Source organism: Rissa tridactyla, chromosome 8 (genome assembly GCF_028500815.1).
Source record: "Rissa tridactyla isolate bRisTri1 chromosome 8, bRisTri1.patW.cur.20221130, whole genome shotgun sequence".
Taxonomy (NCBI): Eukaryota; Metazoa; Chordata; class Aves; order Charadriiformes; family Laridae; genus Rissa; species Rissa tridactyla.
In genome coordinates, this window is record NC_071473.1 from 37,977,039 (window position 1) to 38,003,814 (window position 26,776).

General features: G+C 47.4%; 1 protein-coding gene across 1 annotated transcript; it reads right to left on the bottom strand.

Moving 5' to 3' along the window:
* Positions 1-3,166: 3,166 nt before the first annotated feature.
* Positions 3,167-26,461, bottom strand: LRRC8C (leucine rich repeat containing 8 VRAC subunit C). Its single transcript, XM_054212625.1, has 3 exons — positions 26,362-26,461; positions 12,936-13,077; positions 3,167-10,768 (listed from the first exon to the last, which is right to left on the bottom strand). The coding sequence occupies exons 2-3, from the start codon at positions 13,071-13,073 to the stop codon at positions 8,498-8,500; spliced, it is 2,409 nt and encodes an 802-aa protein (XP_054068600.1). The 5' UTR covers positions 13,074-13,077; positions 26,362-26,461; the 3' UTR covers positions 3,167-8,497.
* Positions 26,462-26,776: the final 315 nt, after the last annotated feature.

Genomic DNA, 26,776 nt, shown 5'->3' on the forward strand with positions numbered 1-26,776 from the left:
TCTTAAAGTTACTCTTTGCCAAGGGGATTACTTTGCTCTGTGGTTTTATTTGCAACTTGTTCTGGACTTGTAAAAATCTCATTTAGCTTCAAGCTGTAGCAGCGGCTTATTCCTAAGGGTAACCTTGTGACTGTACTGAAGTTCTGTGCTTCTTTAACTACTTTCTTCTCTCTGCTCACAGCAAGGAAACAGGATGCCACAGCTTTGCCAAAATATTTTACAAAATAAATAGAACTGCAGGCAGTCTCCACAAGCCAGTCTCACAGTGCCACATAACCCCAACTGGCAAGAGACAAGGGTTACATTTAAATTCAATTTTAATTCAGCAAAACATCAACACTTATTTACCACAGTCCATAAAATTCATGTGACAAAATACCTCCGACAGACAGATTAGTAGCCCTTTTACTCCAGAAATGTAAAAGCACAACAAATCAAGTCAGCACATGTTCTGCAGTATCACACCAGGCTGGCAGCAGCACATGCACCAGCAAGTGACTCCTCGCTGAAATCCCTGCGTGCTCTGGGGCTCCCATCTGGCAGTCCTGTCTTGTTCCTGGGGGAACTTCCAGAAGCCTGAAGTAGCTAAGGGTCCACCTTTAGTGCAAGCTACACACTGCAGGACTGTAAAGGGATACAGACACCCACATCCTATTTGGCCTGTTGGTATCCGAATGGGTTTGAAGGAAGCACCATCTTGCCATTACCGTTCCCAACGCCCACGCCAAGGATTCTGCTGGATGTGCTACCCAGACGCCCTCAGTTCAGGTGCAACTTCATAAGCCTTGGCAACAGAGGAGAGGATGGTCTGATAAAATCATGCTTGATAACAGAACGGTTCAAGCTTGCCTGCACTGTAGGTGTTTTCCTCCACGCCCTGGGATTGCACACCTTGCCAGTGCTGCCCGCTGCAGTACCTGGGAATTTGGCCCTGGCCAAGAGCCACCAAACCCCACTGGCCATGACGGTCACACTCCTTGAGGTTATTGCATTTTTTTTCTCATTGGAAGCACAACCTCTGGGCACACTTGGGCCCTCCCTGGCCCAGGACAGGTGGAGGAAGCCCTGCTCTGAAAGACAGCTCCATTTTGGGCCTGTCCACCTGCAGACAGCCCACGTGTGAGGAGCCGGCACGGCCCTGCCAACCGCCATGAGCAGACTCACAGTTTACTTCCCAGAGCCAAAGCCGTCAGCCACAGCCCAGTCACAACATGGCCTATTTAGTATCGAGACAGCGATAAAAAACGCAACATCTCTGCCAGCACAAGCTCCTGCAAACATGTGCCTGGAGCCAGAGGACTCGAGAGAGGTGCACACGCTGGTCTGGGCTTCCTTATGTGGAAGCTCTGGGGCCATTGCCATCCATCGCACGTCTGCCAAACCCCATATCCTCCTGCAGCGCACCAGCCCTCTCTGATCCCAGTGGGGACGGGGCAGGACCGGCCCCGATTTGTCCTCTGCACCCCGTGCTACAGACAGGAGCAGGATGTGTGGTGGGAAATTGGGAGCTGAGCCTGGGGCACGCGAGCGCCCATGGGTGGAGGTGAACCTGCAGAGGCCTGCCCTGCCGAGCGGCCCCGCCGGAGGGATACCGCCTGCCCGGCCCTGTCCTGGCGCTGCCCCGTCAGGGAGGAGACCGAGGGGCTCATCCTCGCCCTCCCAGCGCTCCCGGGGTGGCCCTGGCCTTTGGCTGTGGAACATGGCTCCCACACGCCTGCTGCTCACTGGGACCGAGGCGGCAATGGGGAAGACCTGCACCCTTGGCAGAGGGGTGTTTGTGAGGCAGTCACCAAAAAAAAAGAGAAATGGAAATATCTTCTTCATCTGAATCTCCAGGGCATCATGTATGCTCCAAAGGAGAAAAGAGGACAGACATGCAATTTTCTTACCCTCACCCACACTACTGAATGCAATATATGAAGACATACAAGCAAACTGTCATGGGTATTGGGAATTCCCAGTAGCTATTTGGCATGAAGTGAAAGACAAACTGGCCCCGGCATTGCTGCTTGCTGCTGAGCAGAAGAGATAGCTGCTGGTGGGGTTGTGCCCTGGGAGCCCCCCGGGCTGTGGGGCCGGGGTTCCTCAGGGCATGGTATCTGCTCCGATGAACTCCCACTCCCCAGCACGCATATTCAGGAAACTGCTGAAAGACGGGGTTTGTCTGTGCTCAGCTAACTCAGGCTGTGAACTTCTCCTGCCACCAGCACGCTTAATAAACAGGGCGACATCTGCTCTGGTAGCATGATCTCATCACTCCAGGGATCCCTGCAGCGGCTTCTCCTGCGCCGTCATTCCCATCTCGCCGGGTGCGGCGCCGAGATGGTATCTCCCGCAGGGCTGGTGGGAAGGAGCAGGCCTGTGAGGAGCAGGCCAGCTTTCCCAGCCCTCCGCATCCTCGCAGGGAACAGCCCGGAGGTTAACAGCAGGCACCATCAGCAAGGCTTCCTCCTGTTTCAGGAGGTCTGCTGTGCCCCAGGGGCGATGCATCCCTGGTGCCAGCTCCCCACCGGGGCTCATCAGGAGGCAAAACTGACTTGGGGTGCAGTGCTTGCCATTTCCCTCCTCTCCCTGGGACCACAAGGACCAGAGAGGAGCATTTTTTGCTCCATCTTGGCTGGACAGTGTTGTCTTGGTAAAAAAAACAAACCTGAAAGACATTATGGCTTCCAACTTAAAGATCCAGAGAAATGAGGAAAATGTACCATGTCAAACACAGGCAGCATGAGCCCATCGCCTTTGGTCGGGAGATTTATAAGGGGTTACGTCAGATGCAAAGGCTGACAGCATCATTTCCCTTTGCGATGTGGGGGAGGCTGGAGCCCTCGTGCCCGGGGGCCGGTGTGGGAGCCTGGGCTGGCAGGGCCCCCGGCATCCCCCACACACCCTGGCAGAGCTCCGGGACCGGAGCGGGGGAGCTGCTCCCACCGCAATGGCTTCTTTGCAGGCATTGAGCTGGCTGCCCGAGCGAGGGGATGGAAGGAGGTGTACAGGAAGCGAGACCATGTGCCTATAAATCCTCTCAAGTCTAACGATGTTTTTTCAAGCATATTTTCCTGACTTCCCTCCCAAGGGATCAAACCCAAAAGATGGTTATGTCTGATCTTTAGGTAACCCAGAAACAAAACATTTCCCAAACAAATAATCACATTGCAGTCTGACAATGTTCATTATTACAAAAGAACATTTTATTTCCATTTTTTCTGGGTGTACTATATTGCAACGTAACACTATGCAGGTCTATTAATATCATATTAAGATTCTTGCTACAGAATTAAGAAGTTTGTCCATTTGGTCAAATTTCAAAGTTTTTCCTTGGTATCTTTCCTTATAGGACTCGTCACCACTTAAGCACATGAACTAGTGGAAATGCCAAAAATGTGATATGAGACTTGGAGCGGGCGCTTTCCAATCAGAATTTGCAAAAGTTGCTGGTCTGGCTAGATGCACGAGGTCAGCACAAATATCCGTCCTAATTTTGACAAAGGGGGAGATGCACATCTCCGGATTTTCATCACAAAGCAGATTTGCTTTTCAGGCTTAAGGTACTATTAACGTTGTCTTCTTATTTTTAACGCCCTCTTTGTCATCTCTGCTTCTGTTACCAAGGAAGATTTGTATTATTTTTGAGCGATAATGTAAAATGCCTTGCTTATATTCTGGAATTGTCTTGCTTGTTAGGCACCTGTTTAATGTAAGTAGTTATATAAACTCATACAAACCATGCCTAAAGTATTATCCACAAAATGCCCATCCATTGTAAGTCAAATACTATAGGTCACGGAAAAGTCTAGTATGCATTGCATGTGAATATACATATGAGCAGTACATGAATCACTGAGTAAATATGGCACTTTTACATATTTTCCTGGATGTCATACAGAATTAGGAAACAATCTTCTCTTAGCTGACGCGTTTCTAAAATACTGTAATATGGTTTTGGAAAATACACCCCATAGACCAGACAGTAAGAAGTTTAGAAAAGTCAACAGTGCAGCTACCTGAGTTTGTTTCATTAAGTTTAAGCAATTAACAGTAATGCGATACTTTATCATTCACTGCGAGCCTGAGGGTTGCCTACCCACAGAAGCCATGCTGCCTAACCCTGCTATAGATAAAACAGCACAGCTCTCCAAGCACATGGCTCAGCAAGGTGATGAACTGACCGAGCAGCTCAGCACCTCCAAAGTGACTTGTCCCACCTTCTCCTTGCCCAGACCCTGGCTGCAGAGTCCTGTCCCCTTGCCACTCCCACCCTAGTGCTCGTCCGATCCTTTGGAGAGCTCATCCAGCAGGAAATTAGCCCCTTTTTTTAACTGGCTTAGTTTTCTGCCGGCTTAAAAAGCTGATTTGTCCTCTGGAGGGATCAGACCAGCACCAGACCAGTAAAGGTACAAACGAAGCAGCAGCTGGAATATGTCGGCAGGAATAGGGAGCACGGGAGGAGGAGGTAACTGCCCCTTTTTGGTGGCAGCGAGCTGTTGGATTGACTAAGCTGTCTCAGCAGAACAAACCCTTGGAGAAGATACAGTTATTAGTGCGAAAGTGCTTAGACCGGTATAGTTTATTCCTATCTAGAAGGTGAATAAAGATATACCAGCACAAGGCACTTTATACTCATGTAACTGTGTCCACATGAGGGGTTGCACTGGTATAAGTATAATCAGTAACAAACAAAAACCCCACATCCCCTAAGTGATGTATTTACAAAAATGGCCTAGAACAAGTCTCCAACCTTCAGTTACGAGGTGTGCATAACTTCCATTCAGAAAACGGACCACAAACTACACATGAAAAACAACATTAGACACAAAATAAATTAGGGATTTAAAATGCTACATCTAGGAATATAAAGATTTTTTTAAAAAACTTTAAATGTAATCCCATATTTCAAATCTAAGTAAGAGAACTATACAGCTCCACCGATTACACCGACATTTTAAACAGTTTACATTCATCAGGGACAACAGCACTTTGGTTTATATAATTAGGCTAAAATGAGCAATGAAACATTTCTCTCCCTCACGTTACATCAAAGTGAAATACATTTAGAATATATATACTGCCAAGTTGTTCCAATAAGTGCATTCCATACACAAGAGTAGCTCTCACAATAGCTACATAAGTTATAGGTCTTTAATATAACTAAGACCCCTTTAAAAAAGCTTGCTTTGATTCCTTCATGCCTGACCCATTTTTGATTAATCACATGGATCTTCTCCAGAACACAGCCAAGCGCAAAAAATAAGTCTGACTTGGTACTGTGGCAAGCCCACATACCAGATTGCACAGCACACCCTGGATTCATGAGGAAACTCATTTTAGTTTGTGAAACTCAGTTACTAAGTCAAACTCTTAAAACAACAGTATGCTTTTGTACCAAGCTCAAGAACTCAGATTAACTCAAGACATGCAACGGCAGTTTGAAAACATTTAAGAGCAACCAACCTGACAACCATCAGACAATTATTTTATGTAACTTTAAACAATGAGCAACTCATCCTCTGCAATTTATAAACAGCACTGCCTCCTGGAGAAAGAAGTACTTATTCCTAGATATTCTTGCAAAGCATTTACCCAGTGGCTGCATCTGATTCAAGCGTGGTGTTGGACAGGATGAAGAGATCTCCCGGCAAAATATTCTACTATCATATGGCACCTCAGAGGTGCCTGAGGACTGGAGGAAAGCTAATGCCAGTCTCCAAAACTGGCAAGGAGGACCCAGGAAACTACAGGCTGGTCAGCCTCACCTCCATCCCTGGCAAGGTGATGGAACAGCTCATCCTGGATATCATCTCTAAGAATACAGAAGACAAAAAGGTCATTGGGAGCGGTCAGCATGGATTCACCAAGGGGAAATCATGCTTGACCAATCTGATCGCCTTCTACGATGGAATGACTGGCTGGGTGGATGAGGGGAGAGCACTGGATGTTATTTACCTTGACTTCAGCAAGGCTTTTGACACTGTCTCCCATAACATCCTCACAGGTAAGCTTAGGAAGTGTGGGTTAGATGAGTGGACAGAGAGGTGGATGAAGAACTGGCTGAATGGCAGGGCTCAGAGTGCTGTGATCAGTGGCACAGAGTCCAGCTGGAGGCCTGTAACTAGTGGTGTTCCCCAGGGCTCAGTACTGGGTCCGCTCTTGTTCAATCAATGACTTGGATGAAGGGATAGAGTGTACCCTCAGCAAGTTTGCCGATGACACAAAGCTGGGAGGAATGGCTGACACACCAAAAGGCTGTGCCGCCATACAGAGAGACCTGGACAGGCTGGAGAGTTGGGTGAAGAGGAACCTAATGACATTCAACAAGGGCAAGTGTAGGGTCCTGCATCTGGGGAACAACCCCATACACTGGTAAAGGTTGGGGGCTGACCTGCTGGAGAGCAGCTCTGCAGAGAGGGACCTGGGAATCCCGGTGGATGAGAAGTTGCGCATGTGGCAGCAATGTGCCCGTGGCCAAGAAGGCCAATGGTCTCCTGGGGTGCATTAAAACGAGTGTGGCCAGCAGGTTGGGGGAGGTCATCCTCCCCCTCTACTCTGTCCTCGTGAGGCCGCACCTGGAGTACTGTGTCCAGTTCTGCACTCCCCGGTTCAAGGACAGGGAACTTCTGGAGAGAGTCCAGCGGAGGGCTACAAGGAAAGATGATCAAGGGACTGCAGCATCTCTCTTATGAGGAAAGGCTGAGAGGCCTGGGTCTGTTTAGCCTGGAGAAGACTGAGAGGGGATCTTATCAATGCTTATAAATATCTAAAGGGCAAGTGTCAAGAGGATGGGGCCAGACTCTTTTCAGTGGCGCCTGGTAACAGGACAAGGGGCAACAGACACGAGCTGGAACACAGGAAATTCCATCTCAACATGAGGAAAAACTTCTATACTTTGAGGGTGACAGAGCACTGGAACAGGCTGCCCAGAGAGGTGGTGGAGTCTCCAACTCTGGAGATATTCAAAACCCGCCTGGATGCGTTCCTGTCCAGCCTCCTCTAGGTGACCCTGCTCTCGCAGGGAGGTTGGACTAGATGATCTCCAGAGGTCCCTTCCAACCCCTACAGTTCTGTGATTCTGTGACATGGTTATTTTTGATTAGCTTAAATTAGCTTATGAGGAGCACATGAGTTATCATATACCTGCCAAACTTGCCTAAAAGAAAGCAAACGGCTGGATTAAATAAACAACTGAATATGGCTTCAGAGGATAAAGTTCCCAACCTGATGCGTAATCATTACAGATTATTACATTGTTTTGAAAAGCGGCAGACTTCCAACTGTATGATTTCCAACTTAATTACTAGCTGGGAGACGAAAACCGCCTTCATCGCTGTCCTCTGACAGGTTGAGACTTTTGAGAAGTTAATGTATTCATTTAATCTCATTTTTGCAAATCTGCAACTGTTCCTATGCTGAGGTTGGTCATATGGTACCCAAGGTCAATTAAGGAGAGTATTAGATCCTATTTCCTTGTCAGAAGCTTTACAAACTAAACAGGATTGCACTTTTTCTGGATCCCATTCCTGCAAGGTGCCAAGTATCCCGGTGAGCAAGTGAAGTGAGGGGGGCAGAGGGCACTTGGCCCCTTGCAGGACAGGGTGTTTAGTGGAGGACAGGTAGGGGATTTTTCAAGGTAGTGTTTCATCTCGCTGGGTTGACATTTCCAACACCGTGAGTTCATTGCACCCCTTCCATTCAAGTTAGCAGGAAATGGGCAGCCGCATCCCTTTGCACTGTTTGGAAAATCTTCGACGTGACTCACTTTGGTCCTGACTCCTCTGTGAACTGTGACCTTACTCTTCCTGCACCAGAGAGGAAATCGCAGTCAGTGCCTCCTGCTTGGCGTGGTGTGTGAACGGAGAGCTAGACTAAACTTGCCAAAAGGTGCTGAGGGAGTTCTGCATGTCCCCTCAGACCCATTAAAATACAGAAAGAACCTTTTCTACTTGCTTTAACCATCTGAGAAAACCATGTCATAAATAAAAAAGGATGGTCAACCCCGGTTTGATCTTGTTAGATGTTGAAGACCACCTACTGCCACTGAAGAAAGGAGGAAACAGGGCATTCAACACCTGCAGCACCACCCGTTGAAGACCACATCCTAAGGGATTAACAATAACTAGGAAGACAATATAATCAATCACCTGTTACAAACTACGCAACCCAAAGCACAGAGCTTAAACACAGTTCCCCTGTTGGGTTTAGACAAAGGGGAAAAAAAAAAATCAGCAGATAAAACCATTTACTTTTACCGGTAAAAATAAAGTTACAGACACCCTTGTTCTCAGGGCAAAACAAACTTAAAAATATCTTAAAACAGTGAAAAAATACGGGAAAATTTTATTTAAAAATATATGTACTCCTTATTCCAAATTTGTTTGTACAGAAAGGATTGGTTTGAAAAAGAAAAAAACATAACGACAAACTAAATGCATATTCAGAGTACGCACTTTCTACAGCGTATTTGGTAGAAGAGTTATTCCTGTAAAACTGTGCAACAGGAAGTTAGTTATTCAGCTTTCATTTGTTCCCTGACATCAGAAGGCAACGTTTCAAACAAGGTGTCCTCTACAATGAAAGCAGCCTGCTTCAGAGCTCTACATTCACCGAGCTCAGGTGGGAGGATTTCAAAGTGATTGCCTTTAATATCCAAGTAGGAGAGGAATACCAAATTACCAATTTTAGGTGAAAGGACCGACAAGTTATTTTTCCCAATTTTCAGAGTCTTAAGTTTTTTGCAAAAGTATAGTTCATCTGGCACGCTCTCCACTTTGTTGCAAGTAATGGAAAAGTACTGTAAACTCTGCAGAACTCCTATTTCGGGTGGGATGAAGCGAATGTCATTGTAAGACAAATCCAAGTATCTGATTTTGTTGCATAGGAATAGGTGGGATGGAAGAACCTCTATTTTGTTATGGCTGAAGGAAAGCCGCTCGAGACTCGTGAGTTTCTTTATATGCTCTGGGATGTATGTTATACTGTTGTACCACAGCTTTAGGATTGTCAGTTTTCGCAGATGTTGAAAACTTACTATTTCTTCAATGGATTTGAGGTTATTTTCTTTTAAATCCAATTCCTGAAGACTGAGAAGGCTGAAGACTGCATGAGGAATGCGCTCTAAGTCACAATGAACCAACTCCAGCTGTGTCAGGTTGACCATCTTCTTCAGGTTGTTGAGCATCACTAACTTAGTGCCATCATTATAGATGCACAATTTTTGCAGGTGACTTGAAACATCGACTGCAGATTGTGGGATTTTGGACAAATTACTTTTTATGTAAAGAACTTTAAGGCTTTTAAGTTCCCGAAAAGACTCCAGTGTAATGTTTTTGGAAATATCGTGACTTAGGGAGCCAATTAAATAGAGCTCTTCCAAATTTCTGAGGCCATACATCCAGTGTGGAAGTTCTCTGATGTCATCAAACTTGACACTCAAGATCTTGAGATTCTCCTTCAGAAATGCCAAGGCGGCACTGTGGATCTTCACAGAGCACTGGTGCAACGAGAGCTCCTGGAGATTGTCCAACTGTGCAATGGTTGCTGGTATCATTACATTATTAATTATTTCAAGTTTTAAAGATTGCAGCTCAGTGATTTCAAAAACTGTGTCTGGTAGTCCAGACAGCATGAAAAGCTGTAGCTCCAAATGGTTATGGGAGTTCGTCTGTAGCCTCTGTCGCAGTTTATCTGCGGTCCACTCATTGTTTAGGTTCAGCTGTTTCAGCTTATTTTCACTGACTTCAGACAGGAAGACAGCAAATCTCTTGGAATACAGAGGATCATATTGATCGATCATATGAAGCATAAAAGCAAAGTCATTCTTGACGTCCGGGATATCATCAATTCCCGTCTCTTGCCGAACATATTCAAAAGAATATTCTTTCAGTGAACGATAGAATAACCAGTATAGTGTGTAAAGGCATGTGAGGCCATAGATGCTTACAAAGCACAGGTAGCAGTAGGAAAGTTTGGAGAATAGATGTGCCATTGTGTGATTACAGCAAAAATTCTTATATCCTGTCATGTCTTCTATATCAACGTTACAGACTACTGTAAAATTAACTTCTGAGACCAGTGCCGTGTTGTAAGCAATAATAATAAGGAACTTAATTACCTTAAGCACAGTTTGGCGAACGTACATGACATAGAGTATATCACCCTCCTCAACGTGCAGTCTGAATTTCTTCACCTTTTCAAACAGTGCTTTGGCCTGTTCACCTTCTTTCTTATCTAATGCCCCAGGTGTTCCTTTATCTACAACTAACTTCTCAGGGATTGATTTCAAAGACTGTGTTTTGACCAAAGTGCCTTCAGTGTTTGGCTGGGTAGTATTAGACTTGTTTATGTTGTTCTTCCTGTTATCCTTCTCTTCAGAGTCTTCCCCTGACACTTCGGATAAGGCTCTTGTTGTCCAGGGAGAATCAAAACATTTCCCGAGGATTGAAATGAAGTGTTCAATTTTGGAGCTCGATCCGGGGAATTTGAACCAAAAGTTACTACACAGCATGAAGACCAGGGTGTGTATGAGGACAAGGTAAGGGAAGTACTTGGCATACCAGTGCAGAGCACGTTCATAGCACACCTGATTTATAAAGCTGTACTGCTGAAGGTCCAAATCCGTCTTCAGTCCTTTCATTTCAACTGTAGCTGGAGGGGTGGATGGCTTGGGTGGAGGAAGGGGGGTTGTATCTGGGATGGTGTTAAACACATTTGAACTATTTGATTGGTTCTGGCAAGGCTGTATGCGCTTTGGAAGGCATATTATCTTGTCTTGCATGACCTGAAACACACAAAAAGGTATCTTTTACTGATGTACAAACAATGGTGGCAGTACCAATGGGCAGCTGTCCTTGGAGTTCCTCCAGCTGCCAGGCATTCCTCCCCGCAGCCTGGCACTTGGCCCCACAGGCTGTGCTATTATTATTACTATTCCCAACAAGACGCTTGTTCCACATGCCAAGAATTAGGTCACCCCTTTTCATCTATGGTTAGTTTTCCATAATTTGAATAAAGAGGGCATTGAGCTAATCCAGAAAAAGGAAAAGTGTGGGTCACGCTTCTAGAAAAGACCGGGGATGTCCTACATTGCTCTCACCAGAGAAGGACTGTTCTTGCCAGGTGTATTCACTCTGGCTACACAATGTTCAGAGATAGCTTAGGCTTGAAAGCAGCACAACTGCATTCATGTGGCTGTACGCTCACACTGTGATGTCTTATCACACCGAAAATGGCTGACAAAGAGCTAACGTGGGCATATCTATGCCGGGACATTATTAATCTTCAGTCTTAATAAAACGACTGATAGGGGTAATGGAGAATTGACGACATTTGGGTGCGTGTGCGCATGGACATAATTTTTATTCAGTTTCTTATACATATACATAGAGTTCTCATACCACACAGCTGGGGTAAAAAAAAGTAGCTCTGTCTTTCTGTCCTTGAGTCTGTCTATAATGCAAAAAAAACCAACTTTCTTAACTTGGGCTGGACATCCATGTTGGCAAAATGAGAGCAGAGCGCTTTTAGGGATCAGTCACCTTTAGTTTAACTTGGGAGAACAGTCTGAGTTCAGTGCAAGGCTCCCTATGGGTCTGAATTTAAAATACCAATCCATGTGATAAACCAGGGAGCTCTGTTATTTGCACTGAATAACTAACTGGGATTATCCCAAACTAAGAATGTGTGTGTAGTGCAGACGTATCCTTCGACATGTTGAAAGCACTAAATATAGGGTAGGCAACATGAGCTACCAAAATCAGATCCTCCTTGATGATCCAGCCTGGTGCAGGGAGATGCTGAGATGAGGCCACGTGTGTTTTGAACAATATCAGTGCCGTAACTGTTGACACGTCAAAAACTCCTGCAGTTAATCTTTGTCTGTGAATGCTATTCTGATATACACCGTTACTTACACCCTGGATTCATGCCTCTGGTAATAAGTTGGACTAAAAAAAATATTGCCTGTTATTTGCGGTGTTCCCACACATTATTTTCAAGTGTGCTTCATCCAATCACACAGGCAATCGTAAAAATAACAGAGGTTCTACTTTGTGTGCTTAAGCAGGTAGCTACTAAGGTAAAATTCAGCCCTAGATTTTTAAACATGGACATTGTATCTTTTCACCTGAAAGCAGAGAATACAGGCAAAGCTACAGTTGATTTCACGTGAAATTTGGGACATGTGAAAATCTTGGTCCGTGTAAGTAAACTAATTCCCCAGAAATAAGAGCTCTGTCAATGTGTCCCTTTAGCTCCATTTCTAGATCATGCCAAGAAATGTGAGATCCATGTTTGAACTAGGACTATAACTTTCTATTTTTGTGGGGTCCCAAACAGTAGCTCCCACTTCTTTTCAGCTTTTGGCTCTTTAGCAAAATGTAACAGTGATTGACAGTAATGTCAACTGTTAATGCGTAAGCATCCTCAGAGATGCTTTGGAATGGAAGAGGCATAATATTAGTTGTGGGTGGCACTGATAAAATAACCACATTCATTTCAAATCTCTTTGAAGCACAGAGGCAGAAAGAATTTTAACATTTGCCAAATAAAGAAAAACAGAAATTGCAAAATTACATTTTTCAAACTTATAAGCATAAAAAATGGTAACAAATATGAACTTAAGTCGATCATCAGTTTTGTTATGTCAAATTGTGGGGAAAACAGGTATCCAGGCACAAGCCAAACCAACAGCTCTTATTTTCGCTGGCACCGCTCCATCAACTCTGGTGCAACTCTGCTGATTTACAGCTGCTGAAGTCTGGTCTGTGTTACTGATGTTGCTACCTAAACAGCTTTAATCCTGGGACCAGCACATTTTTGCATTGTTCTTGGCGAACCCAAGAGATAAAACAAGATGTGACACCATCTTTCCAAGGATCTTCCTTGTTTGTGGTGTTCTTTCCACACCCCTGAGAGCCCCCGCCTCACCTCTGTCCTGTTTGATTTACCTGTAACGTGCACCCAAACACACCGATCATCAGCATGGCGACGGAGAGATAGTCGGTGAACACATCCCACCAGGGCTTCAGCACCCTGAACGCCGGCTGCTGCTCCGAGAACTGGCGAAACTCGGTCACGGGAATCATCGTTCTGCAAAAGAGTAAGGCCAGTGCTCAGCCTCCCGCAGCCCGTACCCCTCAGTCGGTGCAAGAAAGTACTTCTGTGGGGCTTCAAAAAATCTGGTCTGGAAATGAGAAGCCCGGGATGTGGCACAAAAGTTCCTGGCTACCACCCAAGCAGTCCCTTGGACACCCTGCCTCGGCAGAGGGATGCTTGTCCTGCCCCCCGGCAGCTCCTGCGAGGAAGACAGAGCAAGACCAGGGTCCCATCCATGCAGTCCCACTCCCACCATATCTGATGGGTCAATGAGGCCTTCTGAATCCCTGAAAATCAGCCCATTCTGTAGATACTCAAGACATTCAGCTGTATACACATTAGCCTTTATCTCAAAGGTCTGGCTAAAATTCTTGTCCTGCGCTCAAATTTCACAGGCCCTTTTAGCTATCGCGTTTTCATTCACTTCCATTTTATTCATAGTGGTTTTAGGGATGCTTTGGAATATTTGCGTGCATACTCACTGCAGTTTTAAATCTACTATGTTTTAAGCACAAGTTGCTAAAGTGCTTTAGCTAACCAAAAGTACAAGCAGATCAAGGGCTTTATCTTCACCTCAGATGTCGAGGCTTACATCAGCACCTCCTCTGAAAAATCAGCTAACGCATGAGCATGTACAGGCAAAGCAACTGATCTTAAATCCTACAGCATATTGCGTAACCGAATCCCTGAGATCAAACCAGCACTGAAACTCCCCAGTAAGTTACGATGGAAAGATAAATTTGCATGGGAAGAGAACAAAAATACTCCCAAGAGCAATTTACAAAATTTGCTCTTTAACTAATATTGTAAATGCTCACCACAATCACTTTGTATGACAGAAATATTTGAAGAGCCTATAATCCTGATTCAGCTGAGCACTGGGACCCATTAGTGTGGGTTTGGAGCCATCCAGCTGTGCGCAGGCTTAGCGCTAAGCGCACACTTGCTGATACACTGCCCAGGGACTTAAGGGATTCAGTCCGTTCAGAGCCAGCGATCTGGCAGAGAAGGATTCAGGCACTAACGGCTGCAATTCATCACAGGCATACAGCCATCCCAAGAATTTAGAACTGACTCCCACTACACCGGCCATACTTGAGCAGAAAGATGCTCAGTTTGACACCTTCTCAGGGACTGCTGTGCCCCTGCTTGCCCAGCAGACCCTCGGGAGGTACCACGGTCCCCAAAAGCACAAGGTGACGTCTGTAAATGAGCTTGGGTTAGTAGCTGGGCTGGGGCTTTGCAGCTTTCTGAGTGGGTAGCATAAAATCTTACCTCTTGCTCCCTGCTCCTCTCTCTTCTTGCAACCCTTCCGTGCTGCTTTAAGTGCTACTTGGCCAGGCATGAGAATCTCTTCTCAGCCTCTTGTCCTTCTAAAAGCTGTCCCTAGGATGCACGCTACAATGCCAGATGAAATCATGCACATCTCTGGCGCGGCTGGCGATCCCCAGGAGGAAGGCAGGCTGTCCTCCCCAGCGCTTGCAAATTAATAGACCACCAGTGAAAACGACAGCAACGCAAGCCTGAGTTCACACAGCCAGGTCGGAGGCTCGGCAGCGTCCATGCCAACAGGCCTGAATTGCTGCAGTGGTGGCGAAGGAATGCAGTATTCCTGATTAAATTACACGCAGCCAGGAGCCGCAATTCTGATGTTTTTGAGGTGAAGAACATCACGCCCCGATCTCTCTTCCATACCCGCACGCATTTCACTGCCATCGGTAAGGAATTACCCTCTTTTTTATTTCCGCATAAAATGTAGATGTACTGGCAATAGCTGCTTGTAAGCTTTAAAAAATAATTTTTCTATCAAGCACTGAAAAACATAAAAAAATTCTTAAAGGAATACACTAATACCAATGTTAGCTAATCAGTTGCCATGGCAACGGTCCTGCTCAAAGCTTTGCAACACATATACCACCGTCCGCTCAGGATTTGAGGCCAGTTAGCTGACTGGAATGCCACCAGTACACCCAAGAATACGTATCTACACATTGCTTTAAAATCATGAGGGTTTGACATTTTTTTTTTTTCTCCTCTTTAATAATGGCTGATGGGTTCTTTTTCATCTTCTGATGCCACAGCCTCCAGGGGTCCTATTTGTAAGGTTTTTCCAGAAGCATAGACAGCTCAAGTGTCAGATAAGACACAATCACGTTTCCTACAGTGGAGCCTCTTGAGAAAACACGAGTGCTCACTCACATGCACCAAAACCTGGGGAGACGCAGATCTGGCTGGTGGGATGTCTGAGCAACTCCGTGGATCTGAGCCACGGCATTAAGAAAGCCGGCAGTACTGAAACAGGGGCAGCACCTGACAGCAGATGGGATGAGAAACTATCTTGCAAATCACTGTGCAGGGACAGCTTTCAAGACTAAAAATTAATTTGGCTGTTGCATTTGATAGGTTTCACTCTGTATTTTTAGGGGCCTTTGTTGTATTATAGATTTGCTTTTTTTCTTCTAAAAGTGATGTGTGGGGAATTTAGATGAAGGCAGATCGTTCCTGGCACCACAAATACACGCTGCTCTGATCCCTCCTTCCCTTTAGAGGCTGCTGTTTGCATAGTGTGACTCCTCATTAGTAGAGCGCACTTACTGTTACCCTGGTTAATGGGCCAAGCAGAGGGAGACCTGCACAGGGAAAGCCTCTCTGAGCCCTGCTGGAAAACCCATCTGTGAGGCTGGGAGGTTTGTAGCCCAACACCAGGCACCCAAATCTGCCTGCCACTTATGTTTTTCTTTATCATTAAAAAAACCCACAAATGCTACTGAACGATGGCAATGGTACTGCACATAATAATGGTAAATAAAGCAACAATGTCTAATCATAGAATCATGGAACGGTTCGCCTTGGAAGGGACCTTAAAGATCATCTAGTTCCAATGCCAGACAATATTTTTTAACTTCAGGAAAAAAGACATTCACAAGAAGCTCTAAATGAAGAATGGACGTGAAGAAGCGGGATAACCGTTTTCCAACATTCTCTGGAGAAACCCTATTGCTTCTCCCCTCGCTGCACTGGCAATAAAGAGAAAATACTGGAAAGAAGTGCAGAGAAGCCCAGGCGTACCAGCGCTGCTGGTATCTGCACGCAGAACAGAGCGACACCAAATCGCTTTGTATTTGTTTCCCTCTTCCCTCGAGCTTCTTTTCCGTTCTGGCCCATCCAGTGACCGAAAGGACACTACGAGCAGTGGCCCTGAGGCCTCAGAAAAGCCACAGCAGGTCCACGTGGCTCAGAGCAATCGGGAAAACCCCCTGGCCGTGGCCAGAGTCCAGCTTGTCCCCACCAGTGTGCCCAGAGCCACACCACTGCCAGATTCACTGACAACCATGTGCACAAACCAGGTCTGTACAAGAGAAAGTGACTCAGTCAATCACGAATTTAAACAAATCAAAACAGGGATGCTAAAAAGCCACACTGCAGCCCCAGCCCCAGCAACCTCTGGGACAGCACACCACCCGCTGTGGAGTCTGATCTCTTCTCGTAACAAGGAGATGGAAGAAAAGGAGTTCAGCATTTCAGCTGGTGAAAACTAAGCATTACTAATTTCAGTCCACTCGCATTCAAAATGCTATTTAATGGCACAATACCTCATAGCTGAAATGTGGAGTCTGACTTATGTTAAATACTATGCTAACCTACTTTAGGAAATATTGAATTCTAAATATTGGATAATTTTTTTCAATTAAAATCAGAACTCGTTCTCTTTTTTCTCTCTTGAATTTCTAATAATCCTCAGTCTCTAGAGAAAAGAAAACAGTACATGAGATAAATCATCTGGTATCCAGCTACCAGAAGGAAATAAAAAAGGAACTTGGATTAAAAAAAGTTGTACTGGCTGTTAAGCAGTGCTGCAGAAAAGAGCTGAGGGTTTGCCAGATTAAATAAAAAACAATGACAAAAAAAACCAAACAAAAAAAAAACTGAGGGGAGAGAAAATAGTAGGGTTTTTCATTATTATTTTAAAATTTCTAGGAAATATAGGAAACTTGATGAGTGAAAATGAATATGTGATAATAAAATGCAATACTGGAATCCAGGTACAATGAAGGTATGACGTTTACTCCATCAGAAAAACTAACTACAGGAATCAGCTAATGCATCGGTGATTAGGAGCGAGACACAACGACTTAATGTCACCTAAAAGAGCTAAGGAGAACAAATAGATCCAAGTGAGAGAGAAAAGTATCTGAAACAAATTAGACTTAATAAATCAAGAGATTGAATCACAGACTGATTGTGAAACGGCCGCACCATGGAGCAAACCATGTTCTCAGCAATTGGCCTTCATCAGAGGGAATAAAGGAAAGTGCTGGGGACAGTTCGGAAGTAATGGCGGCTCTTGCCAGTGCGCCTCAAGAGAAAAACGAGCGCGCTTTACAAACCAGGCAATCCACGTGATGTACGCTGCAGAATACAAAGGAAATTAATTAAAGAGCTTCCTGCCTACTGGCGGCCCAGAGGACGCTGTGGGGGGTTCCTGGGCAGGGACCGCCTTGGCAGCCCCGGTGGCCCCGGCGCACAGGGGCCGAACCAGCGCTGTGTCAGCAGGGCCTCGGCGCAAAGGGTCGCAGGGATGCTGACGGGCGCAGGGATGCTGACGGGCGCAGTTTCCATCTGCATCCACAGCGCCCCCACCTCCACCCACAATGGCAACCCAAGGCACCAGCCCTCCCCAGCCACGGCGCAGCGTGCCCAGGCTGGCACCGCTGGCTGCCGGGGCTCTTCGGCCGTGCCAGCTGTCACAGCGCAGCCACGTCAGAGATGGACTGGAAGGAGAAAGCGCCCAGCTAGGCAAAACCCGCCCTCCTGGCTGTTTTAAACACACTGCATGCGTTAGGATAAATTATGAAATGCCTTTTGGGAATAGTGCTGCAAGCAGGTCTGTGAGCTGGCTCCCATACATGATTTATTGCATATTCATCTTCATTAACGGAACGGAGCACAGCACTTATTTAAGACACAAGGAGCCTGGGACCCGGCAGCAGGGACTCAGAATCACAGAATGGTTCAGGCTGGAAGGGACCTTAAAGAGCATCCACAACTTCCCTGGACACCCCATTCCAGTGCTTCACCATGCTCACAGTGGTGAGAATTTCTTCCTAATATCTAATCTAAATCTCCTCTCTTTCAGTTTAAAACCGTTACCCCTCGTCCTATCACTCCACTCCCTGACAGAGTCCCTTCCCATCTTCCCTGTAGGCCCCTTTTAGGTACTGGAAGGCTGCTACAAGGTCTCCCCAGAGCCCTCTCTCCTCCAAGCTGAAAACCCCAACAAAGAGCCTGAGTCAATAACCCAAGAGCAGAGCCCGAGTGCCAGGGGACGCCTGCGCAGGGGCTGCACTCCAGTGGGTTTTGCTTTGCACGGGACATGGCACTGTACACCCTGGACACTGCAGCCCACTGTCCTTGGTTGTGAACATTTGTCACTCTGCAAAAATACCACAAAGTCGCTTTTCAGGTGGTTCCGTGCTGTCTGGCCTCGGCCGCCTTGGGCCAAGAGCTGAAGTTAAGCTAAAGCCCTTCTAGGCACAGGGCCTGAGGCCGCAACAAAAAGCAGAATTTTGCATTCTTATTTTGCCTGACTGGGAACTACACAGCAAGCCAGTTAAATAAGCAGGGATAAGGGCGTTTCTCAGCCAGGTCCACAGTGACGTATTCTTAAATACCCAATTTAAAACTATGGGTCTACGCAGAGCCCCAGGGCTTAGGGCCACAGTCTCCCCTAGCCATGGATGGTAAGCACAGCCTGGCACTGAAATGGCTGGGTACTAACACCATCAGTCATAGTTTCTGTTGATTATAACTTTGCCAAATTTGTATTTGTTGGTGGGGTGGGGCCCCTGAAATGACCATAAGGAAAACCCCGCCTACTTTAAAACAAAATTTAAATTAAGATCTAGCCAGCAACTGCTCAAACCACCTCTAGAACCCAGCTCAGGGGAACAGCATTGAATTGTGAACACTTCAAAACTTGTGGTCTTTTTATTTTAAGCTCTCCTGACCCCCATGCCCCAAAATTTGGCCTGGGGGGTGGGGGGGGCACGCTTTTTACTGCAGCGTGAACAGCTGCCCGCAGCTGGCTAATTTATAAACCTTTGGGAAGTGAGGTTTTGTGTGTGTCCTTTGATCTCAGCAGTTGAACGTTTCATCTTCAGCGCCCGTCCAGGAGCCCCTCGCAGTTCCTGGCACTGCCCGTGCTGGCACCACAGATCACAGATAGTGAACCTGCTTCGCTTCATCACCTAACCAGGAGAGGACTGAAAGCGGACCCAGGGACGAGGCACCAAGTCTGGAAAACTGAGATTAGAACTAACGGGGAAATAAGATGATAAGAGCTGGAATTAGTAACTCCTAATTCCCAAGAGGCTGATGTTCCATCCTTATCTGTGTATTCTCACACACGTTGTACGTGCAGTGACATAATGTCTGAACTACCCTGACATTCAGTTTTGGTCATTATCTTGCCATATGTTTGCACTGACCAAAATGTCCAGCACTTTGGTAAGTGCAGGTGCTCGGTCAGTTCCCATGTAACATACGATAGATAATACCTCTGCTACTAACTTCTCCCTGTATTGGAGGCATTTCAGGGGGACCAGTTTCCCTGCTAGGCTTTACAGCCATTGGTGTTTTCTGTAATATAAAATTAAAACCAAAACCAAACAAACTGTCAACATTTTTTGGGTTGGAAGAACCACTCTGAATGTCGGCTATGTGGGAGTATGGCAAAGAAGTATCACATACTGCCACTTTTTCAAACGTGATGGGCCGCTTTTTCTTCTGTTGATTGTAACAGAGATTTTCATAGGAAGAAATATCATCATTCCGAAGTGGGAGATACAAACAAATGATGCTGTCTGTTACTTAAGCATAGATCCCACGTTAAGGAATTGGAAAGCTATTAAAAACAAACCATTTGCATCCAAACAATTATTTTTACAAGTCCATGTGTTTACTGTATTTTCAAACAAACTACTTGAAATTCGTCTTCCTGGGGCTGAGGCTGGTGATGAAACATGGCCCGAGGGAACAACAGAGCATGAATCAGTGACTCCCCGCTGGGACCTGGCCGTGGGCTCCCTGTGCTCCTGCTCTGGGCACGCCACATCGCCGCTTCTCCAGCTGCAAAACAGAAAGGTACCTACTTTCTTTGCTACCATTGTTGGGAAATATGAATGAATAGTAGCACAAAACCGTAACATACTACTTTGTCCAGTTTTCTGGACTGATAGCATGCCAAACCTTCCCGGCAAAGCCACTGGAGTTAATCTCGTTTCACACTACTCATTACCAAAATTATGTGTCACAGTGGGTATTACTCTTCGATCTGGGGAGCCGACAAAGATCAGCCGATCGAGGATATTATTCCAGCAACCCCAATTTGGTGGTCCTACAAAACGTGTGCAACCGGTGCGGTTTTCAGAGGGGCGACAGCAGCAGGGATGCGGATGAAAGCAGGCTGGCCACCACGGGGTTGTCCCTGCGTGACAGCTGTTCAGCCTAGAAACGGGGTTTCATTTCCAGATGCACTGACTGGAGAAGGCTTGGAGAAGGCCAGGCTGTGCCACCTCAGCTCCAGCACAGTCACAACCCAGCTACTGGAAAACTGCCCTCCATTTCCCCAAGCTGCCACAACCGAGCAAGTCCGCAACCGTGGGCAAGGCTCCAACAAATCACCAGGGATTTGGTTGCCTGAGAAAACTGGAACGGGTATAACTTCCAGAAACTTGCTGAACACCTAGACCTTTCCCATTCTTTTCCCTCTCAGTTACCGAGGCCCACACCGCAAGCATCCAGAGCGCATTTAGGTTTCGGCTGCCCCTCTGCCCAGCACCCAGTGAATCCCCTGCTCGGGGCCGTGGGTACCATCCGCTGCAGCAGTGGAAGCTCAAATGGCTGAATCCAGAACTCAGAGGAGACATAAGGAATGTAAAGAAGAGACACAAAGGACGTAAAGAGGAAGCAACTTTAATAAACTGCATGTCAAAATATATGCTGCAATTTCCACCTACACACGCTTTGGCGTCAGATCCCAGACAATAACCTTGCTGTTTGTTTTAACTGAGTCATAGTACTTTTTCATGTATCACACACCAAAAAGACTTCCTATTGTCAGCAGCTCTTTGACTTCGACTTGGTTGGACTGAAGACAAAAAGCTGCTCAGGGACACATTCTGCCAGATAAAGTCTCAGCGAAATCAATAGGAGTTCTTTCTGTACCACGCACGCGGGCCTGTGCCGAGATTTGTCTTTGCTGAGCTATTTGCCCAAATCTAAAGAAAAGTATACTCTACGCAGTTCCATGTCAAAGACTACTTCAAAGGCAGTACTTACCATTTTTCAGCTCTGGGAGTTAACATTCTTAGTTTATCAGGGCTATCACTCAAGCTGCCAGCCCTCTTTCCAGAGCTGCAAAATGTTCTTAATGCGAGTGAAAACCTTTAACAGCAAACCAAAGCACCCAGCAAGAAACTAGCCAGTAAGTGGTATTTTAGTACTCCTGAAATATGTCTATAATGATTGAGAAAAGTAAAGTCACACCAAGTTTTAATCAAAGTTACAGCAGGTTTTCCACAAACGCGTATTTAGCACACTCAGATAATGAAGACAGAACTAATGCCGTAGAATGTCGCAGGACAGACAATATTACACAAGCCAGGGCCATTCAGTGTCCAAGGAATAGCGTGGGGCCTCAGGCTAATACAAGTGCTCACAATAAAAAATGTTCAGTCGATATAATTAAAAATTAATTCCTAATTGGGACAGGAAGAACAAAGGGTCCATTCTGAGTCTTAAGCAGCTCAACCATCTGAAAAGTTAGTTAAAAACTTTTTATGCAGCGATTGAGCCAAAAACATTAAAAAAAATGTCTGTTTTCAAGACTTTTGAGACTTTATTTCATATAAAGGATCTTTTCTGCTCCCACTTGCATGCTACACAAGAAAGCTTTCTAAACTTTGCAATAGTCTCATAAAACATGGATCCCAAAACACCTGGATAAACATACAGGTATTCTCAGTCTGAAACACAGCTGAGGTATTTTCCTCCCTCCAAACCATCCTTTGTGACAAAAATACCCGACCATAAAAATAAAGCTCATAGTCTCATCCATACTCCTGAAAGAATAAGAAAGACTACAGATAAGTTCAAGCACATAAAATGGATGTGATGTACGCGTACTCTAGATAAACACAAACAGTTACAGAATCAGAATTGCTATTCGCATAACACAACTTTTAAAGATCATAAACTTCAGAGATGTGGCAAACCAGAGCTATCTGCCTAAATTCTCTACTGGACTTTCTCAGCGCAGCACCTAGCCTGTGGCCCACTGAAGAGGGATTAGCTCTAAGCTTCTTCCACCTGTGGCAGTCTGTGGCTGCATCAATAAAACAGAAAGAAAGGCTGTTTCCATCAAGCCTAAACTTTGTGAGATCAAAGGAGTTGCTGGGGGGGGAGGTTCTGACCACACTGCTGCAGGTGTGCGGGTCTTTGAAATTATGTTGTCATGGGTAAATGATGGCAAGGAGCAAATACTCTTTTTAATAACATTACATTTAACAAAGGGCTTTTCCGGCAATATTGTCTGTGAACACCAATCTTGCTCTCTAAGCTTGCGTGAAAACTGTCTGCCCTTGAGACGGCTCACCAGGCATTCACATCAGCTGGAAAATGAGATCTCTAATGGTGCTCGCTCAGAACACCAAACCCGCTCTCTGACAGCAGCCTGCACTTCTGAGCTGCTGCATTCTGCTGTAAGTCACACATAAATCAGGACCTTACCCCGCTGCACGCGCAGGGCAGGGCTTGACCTGTGTTCTGCTTCACCGTGTGCTCCAGAGCAAGCAATTAATCCAAGCTCCCACCTTGCTTTCAGTAAAGAAAACAGAAAATGTTCTCGGCACTTCAGCAGTCTTATTGCTGGCTTGTTGAATTTTGGATTCCCATCAATACAAAACCGCTATGTGCTAATTGCCGCCAAAGGGAGACGTGAGCTAGCATCTCCGTTTTCAGCAGATCACCTTTTAGCCCAGGACTTGAGGTTGGTATAAAAGGCTAGACGCTGCTTGCCTGAAAGTCAATGGAAAAGTTAAAGTTTACTTTGACAGAGAGAGAAATGGATTTTTAGTGCTACTCTACAGGACCAGATGTTTTCACACGTGCTGGTTCAAACGCAGTGGAACTTTGTACGCTCCCGACAACAGCAGCATTAGCTACTATCCATGGAGAACGGTGCCATTCTGTGCTTCAGGGGAGGCATTTGTTTTACTTTTAAACCAAGAAAAAACATGCCCTGTATCTCAAGGCAGGATTCTCCCAAACAAATGGAAAACATGGAAAGCATGTACATTGCAATATCCTACCTTTTAAAAACCTGACCTGATCAAATACCTGGAAAAAATGCCAAAAAAAATCATCCCGGTCCAAGCCCGTGACGCTCTGAATGAGTTGTAAAGTTCGTGCTGTGTCTGACTAGCTGCTTGTGTCAGGCACCAAAATGTACAAGGAATATGGAGCAGGAGAGGTGACCCAGGGTCCCTCATGTTTAAAGGCAGCTCTAAGACACTTTGTCTGCCTGGGGACGGGACGAGAGCGACGCCTGCCCTGGGTAATGAATGAAAGCAAGGGAGCAAACGGCATACTCGCGCACGCCCAAGGTGGTGAATCAAACCTAGTGTCTTCCTAGCGGGACAGAGATCTCAGAAACACAAACCGCAACAAAAGTCGTGGCACTACAGCTTGAATTCGCATCAGAAATTCGTTGCACCAAATCCCTGGGCAAACAGCTCAAGGATAGAGAAGAAAGTGAAGTTTCCGTTAGGTTGAGCATGTGAAATCCAATGCTTGTCAACGTTCTTCTGACAAATCATTTCGGAAGGAGAATAGCTTCTTTGCTTTACTAAGAAAGGGTTTTAGGGAAATACTTGGGGGTTCTCTTTTTTTTTTCCTGATGTCAAACGTTTCATTTTCAGGGTTTTCTTTAATACACAGCCCCTCCCCTGCTCTTCACAACCCTGTGACAATGAGGACAATACCTTTTCACCAAATTTTCTCGAAGAGGAAAAAAATCCTGTAAAATTAAAATCCAGCTCCTGTTATTGTGAACTGTTTGGACGGTAATAGAAATTTTTTTTTACTTCCCGCAGCATTCAATAAGGCTTGGGCTGGGAAGTGCCTTTTCTGGTGGTGAATAGGGGCCACCGCAACCAGTTGCAACTGAGGTCAACAGACAATCAGGGGAACTGCTCCTCCCAGCACACTCTGACCCAATTCGTTATTTTGGGTCTTGCCATGTCCTCGCTCTACTGCTAAGGCCACCTGAATATTGTTTAACCCTCTCGATGGCCCAGCCCCGATGCCGCCCCCCTCCCAGTCAGAGGCCCTTATGGGGGGCTTCAAAAACCAGATGCTGGGGTGGGATGCGGCTGTTTCAGGAAATCAACTCAAACTGGTACAGAAACGGATTGCAAGACAGCGCCAGGCACTGAAGCAAGGAGCTTGTGGGAAGAATTAATTCAGGAGTCTCTGATTTTGCTCTTCACTGACAACCAGTGCCGTCCATTTCCAACACAGGGCATACAAACTAACTAGATTTTTAGGCTTTCCATCAGAAAGTTGCTTTCCAGAACTGCTTACAAGAGTAAATAATAACAAAAACCCCACAGAAAGTTATATTCCAGTAAAACCTCCAGCAGGGCCCGTTAGTATTCAGACTGGAAGAAAACAGCATCACAGTTGCCACACATTTAGCAAACTCAGAATACAACTGGAAAAGGAAATGATTCAGAAACCACAGGTGCTCATCACCGGGCTGCTGCGCCTCGCTGCCAGCCCCTGGGCACCGGCACTCGCCGGGCAGCAGGAATCCAAGGCCAGGTTAAAATGAGGGATCAGCTCGGCGGTGTGCTCAGCCCGGCTCTCGATGCTGACCCGCACCACAGGGGCAAACAGGGGTTTCCAGGAAAAGAGTGAGCCCAGGGGAGCGAGTGCTACCCTCCTGACCACTTTTCAGTGTGCCAAAAGGAAAAGTAAAAGCAGGCCTAATATACCGGGGGAACATGCGGTCTTCGTTGAATTGAGAAGGGAGATTTTTTAAAAAAATTACTTCCAGCATTGCCATCTTTTTCTTCACTATCTTGCAAAGAAGTCCAACACCTTTCTGCCTGTCCGGTTTTTTACAGCATCACTCAAGCTTATAGTGCTCTAATAGGAGCAGGAGCAAACACATACATGTGTGTCTTCAAACAGTGCTGCTCATAACACACAGTCTTTCCTCGCAGAAAGTACTTATTCCAAAAGTAAAAAAAATTAAAAAGGCAAGCCATAACTCACATCTGTACAATAAAATTCCTCATTTTCAAACATCTTCATCCTAATGAAATTCTAGCAGGATGCATTCAGCAGTCTTTCACAAACCTCTCATTTTGCTTGATCAACTCTTTCCCGTGAACTGGACAAACTGCATTTCGTGAATAATGAACAAAACCGCCCATCACACTGCGACAAGGCAGAGCTGTTGCTAAACCCATCTGAAATCGGGATCGGTCGTTTGTTTTGGTTTTTTTTTCCCCCCTAAAATCTCCTCGAAAACAGAACCACGAACGCCGGCGGCTCGCGGTGCCGCCGGGGGCTGCGCTCCCCCCCGGGCCGGGCGGCAGGAACCCGCCGGGGCACGGAGGGACCGCGCTCCCCGTCCTGCGCGCAGCCTCCCCGCACAGCGGGCTGGGCTGGGGTTTTGGGGTGTGTTTTCTTTTGTGGGGAAAACACCGTCGAGGGCTTCCCCCGAGCCACCCGTCTCCACGGCGACTGTTCCACCGCCCCGCCGACCCCCGGGAAGCCCCGCTTGGCTCCGGGCCGCCGCCCCGCGGGGCACCCCCGGGGCCGCCCGAGCGCCGCGGCCGGCGAGGGGGGGCTCCGCCCGGCAGGGGATGGGGTGGGATGGGGGGGGATGGGGCGGGAGCCGGAGGGGCGCCGGACGGCGGCGATCCCGGACAAAGTTTGGCTCCCCCAGCGCTGCCCAGGGCCGTGGGCGGCCCCGGGGATGCCGCCGGCGGGCAGAGCGGCAGCGCCGCAGCCGCAGCCTGGGGCCGGGCCGGGTCTCTTCTCCCCGCGGGGGTGCAGCGCCGCCCCCCGCGGCGGCTCCGTCCCGGCGCGGCGCCCTCCCCCCCCCCCCGGGGCGCCCTCCCCGCGGAGATGCCCCGGCCCCGGCGCGGCCCGGGCAGCGGAGGGCCCGGGGGGCGGCAGGCCGGGCGCGGTAGCGGCGGCGCCTACCTGATAGGCGTCCGGGCGGGGGGCGCGGGGTCACGGGCGGCGGCCGGGCGGGAGCGCGATCATGCCGCGGCGCGGTGCGGGGCAGGGCCGGGCCGGGCCGGGCCGGGCGGGGCGGGGAGGCCGCCCGCAGCCGCGCTCCGCCCGCCGCCGCTCCGCCCTCCCGCCGCCGCGGGGCCACGTCTCCGGCCTGACGCAGGCGGCGGCGGGCGGGGGGCGCCGGGGCGTTGCGGTCAGCCCCCGCTGGCAGCGGGAGTGCCGCCCCGCAGGGCCGGCCTTGGCGGGCGGGGCGGCCGCGCTGCGCCCGTCCCCGCGGGGAGCCCGCTAACGGGGACCCGAGGCCTCCGGGAGGGCCGGCGGCATCCGTCCCCGGCGGGAGCGGGCGGCGGCGGCGCCCGGAGGGAGCTGCGAGGTGGGG

Excerpts from the sequence above, each read along its gene's own strand:
- LRRC8C (XM_054212625.1), bottom strand. The coding sequence starts at position 13,073 with ATGATTCCCGTGACCGAGTTTCGCCAGTTCTCGGAGCAGCAGCCGGCG. Across the intron at positions 10,769-12,935 it reads TGTTTGGGTGCACGTTACAG|GTCATGCAAGACAAGATAAT; the intron begins GTAAATCAAACA and ends TGTGTGTTTCAG.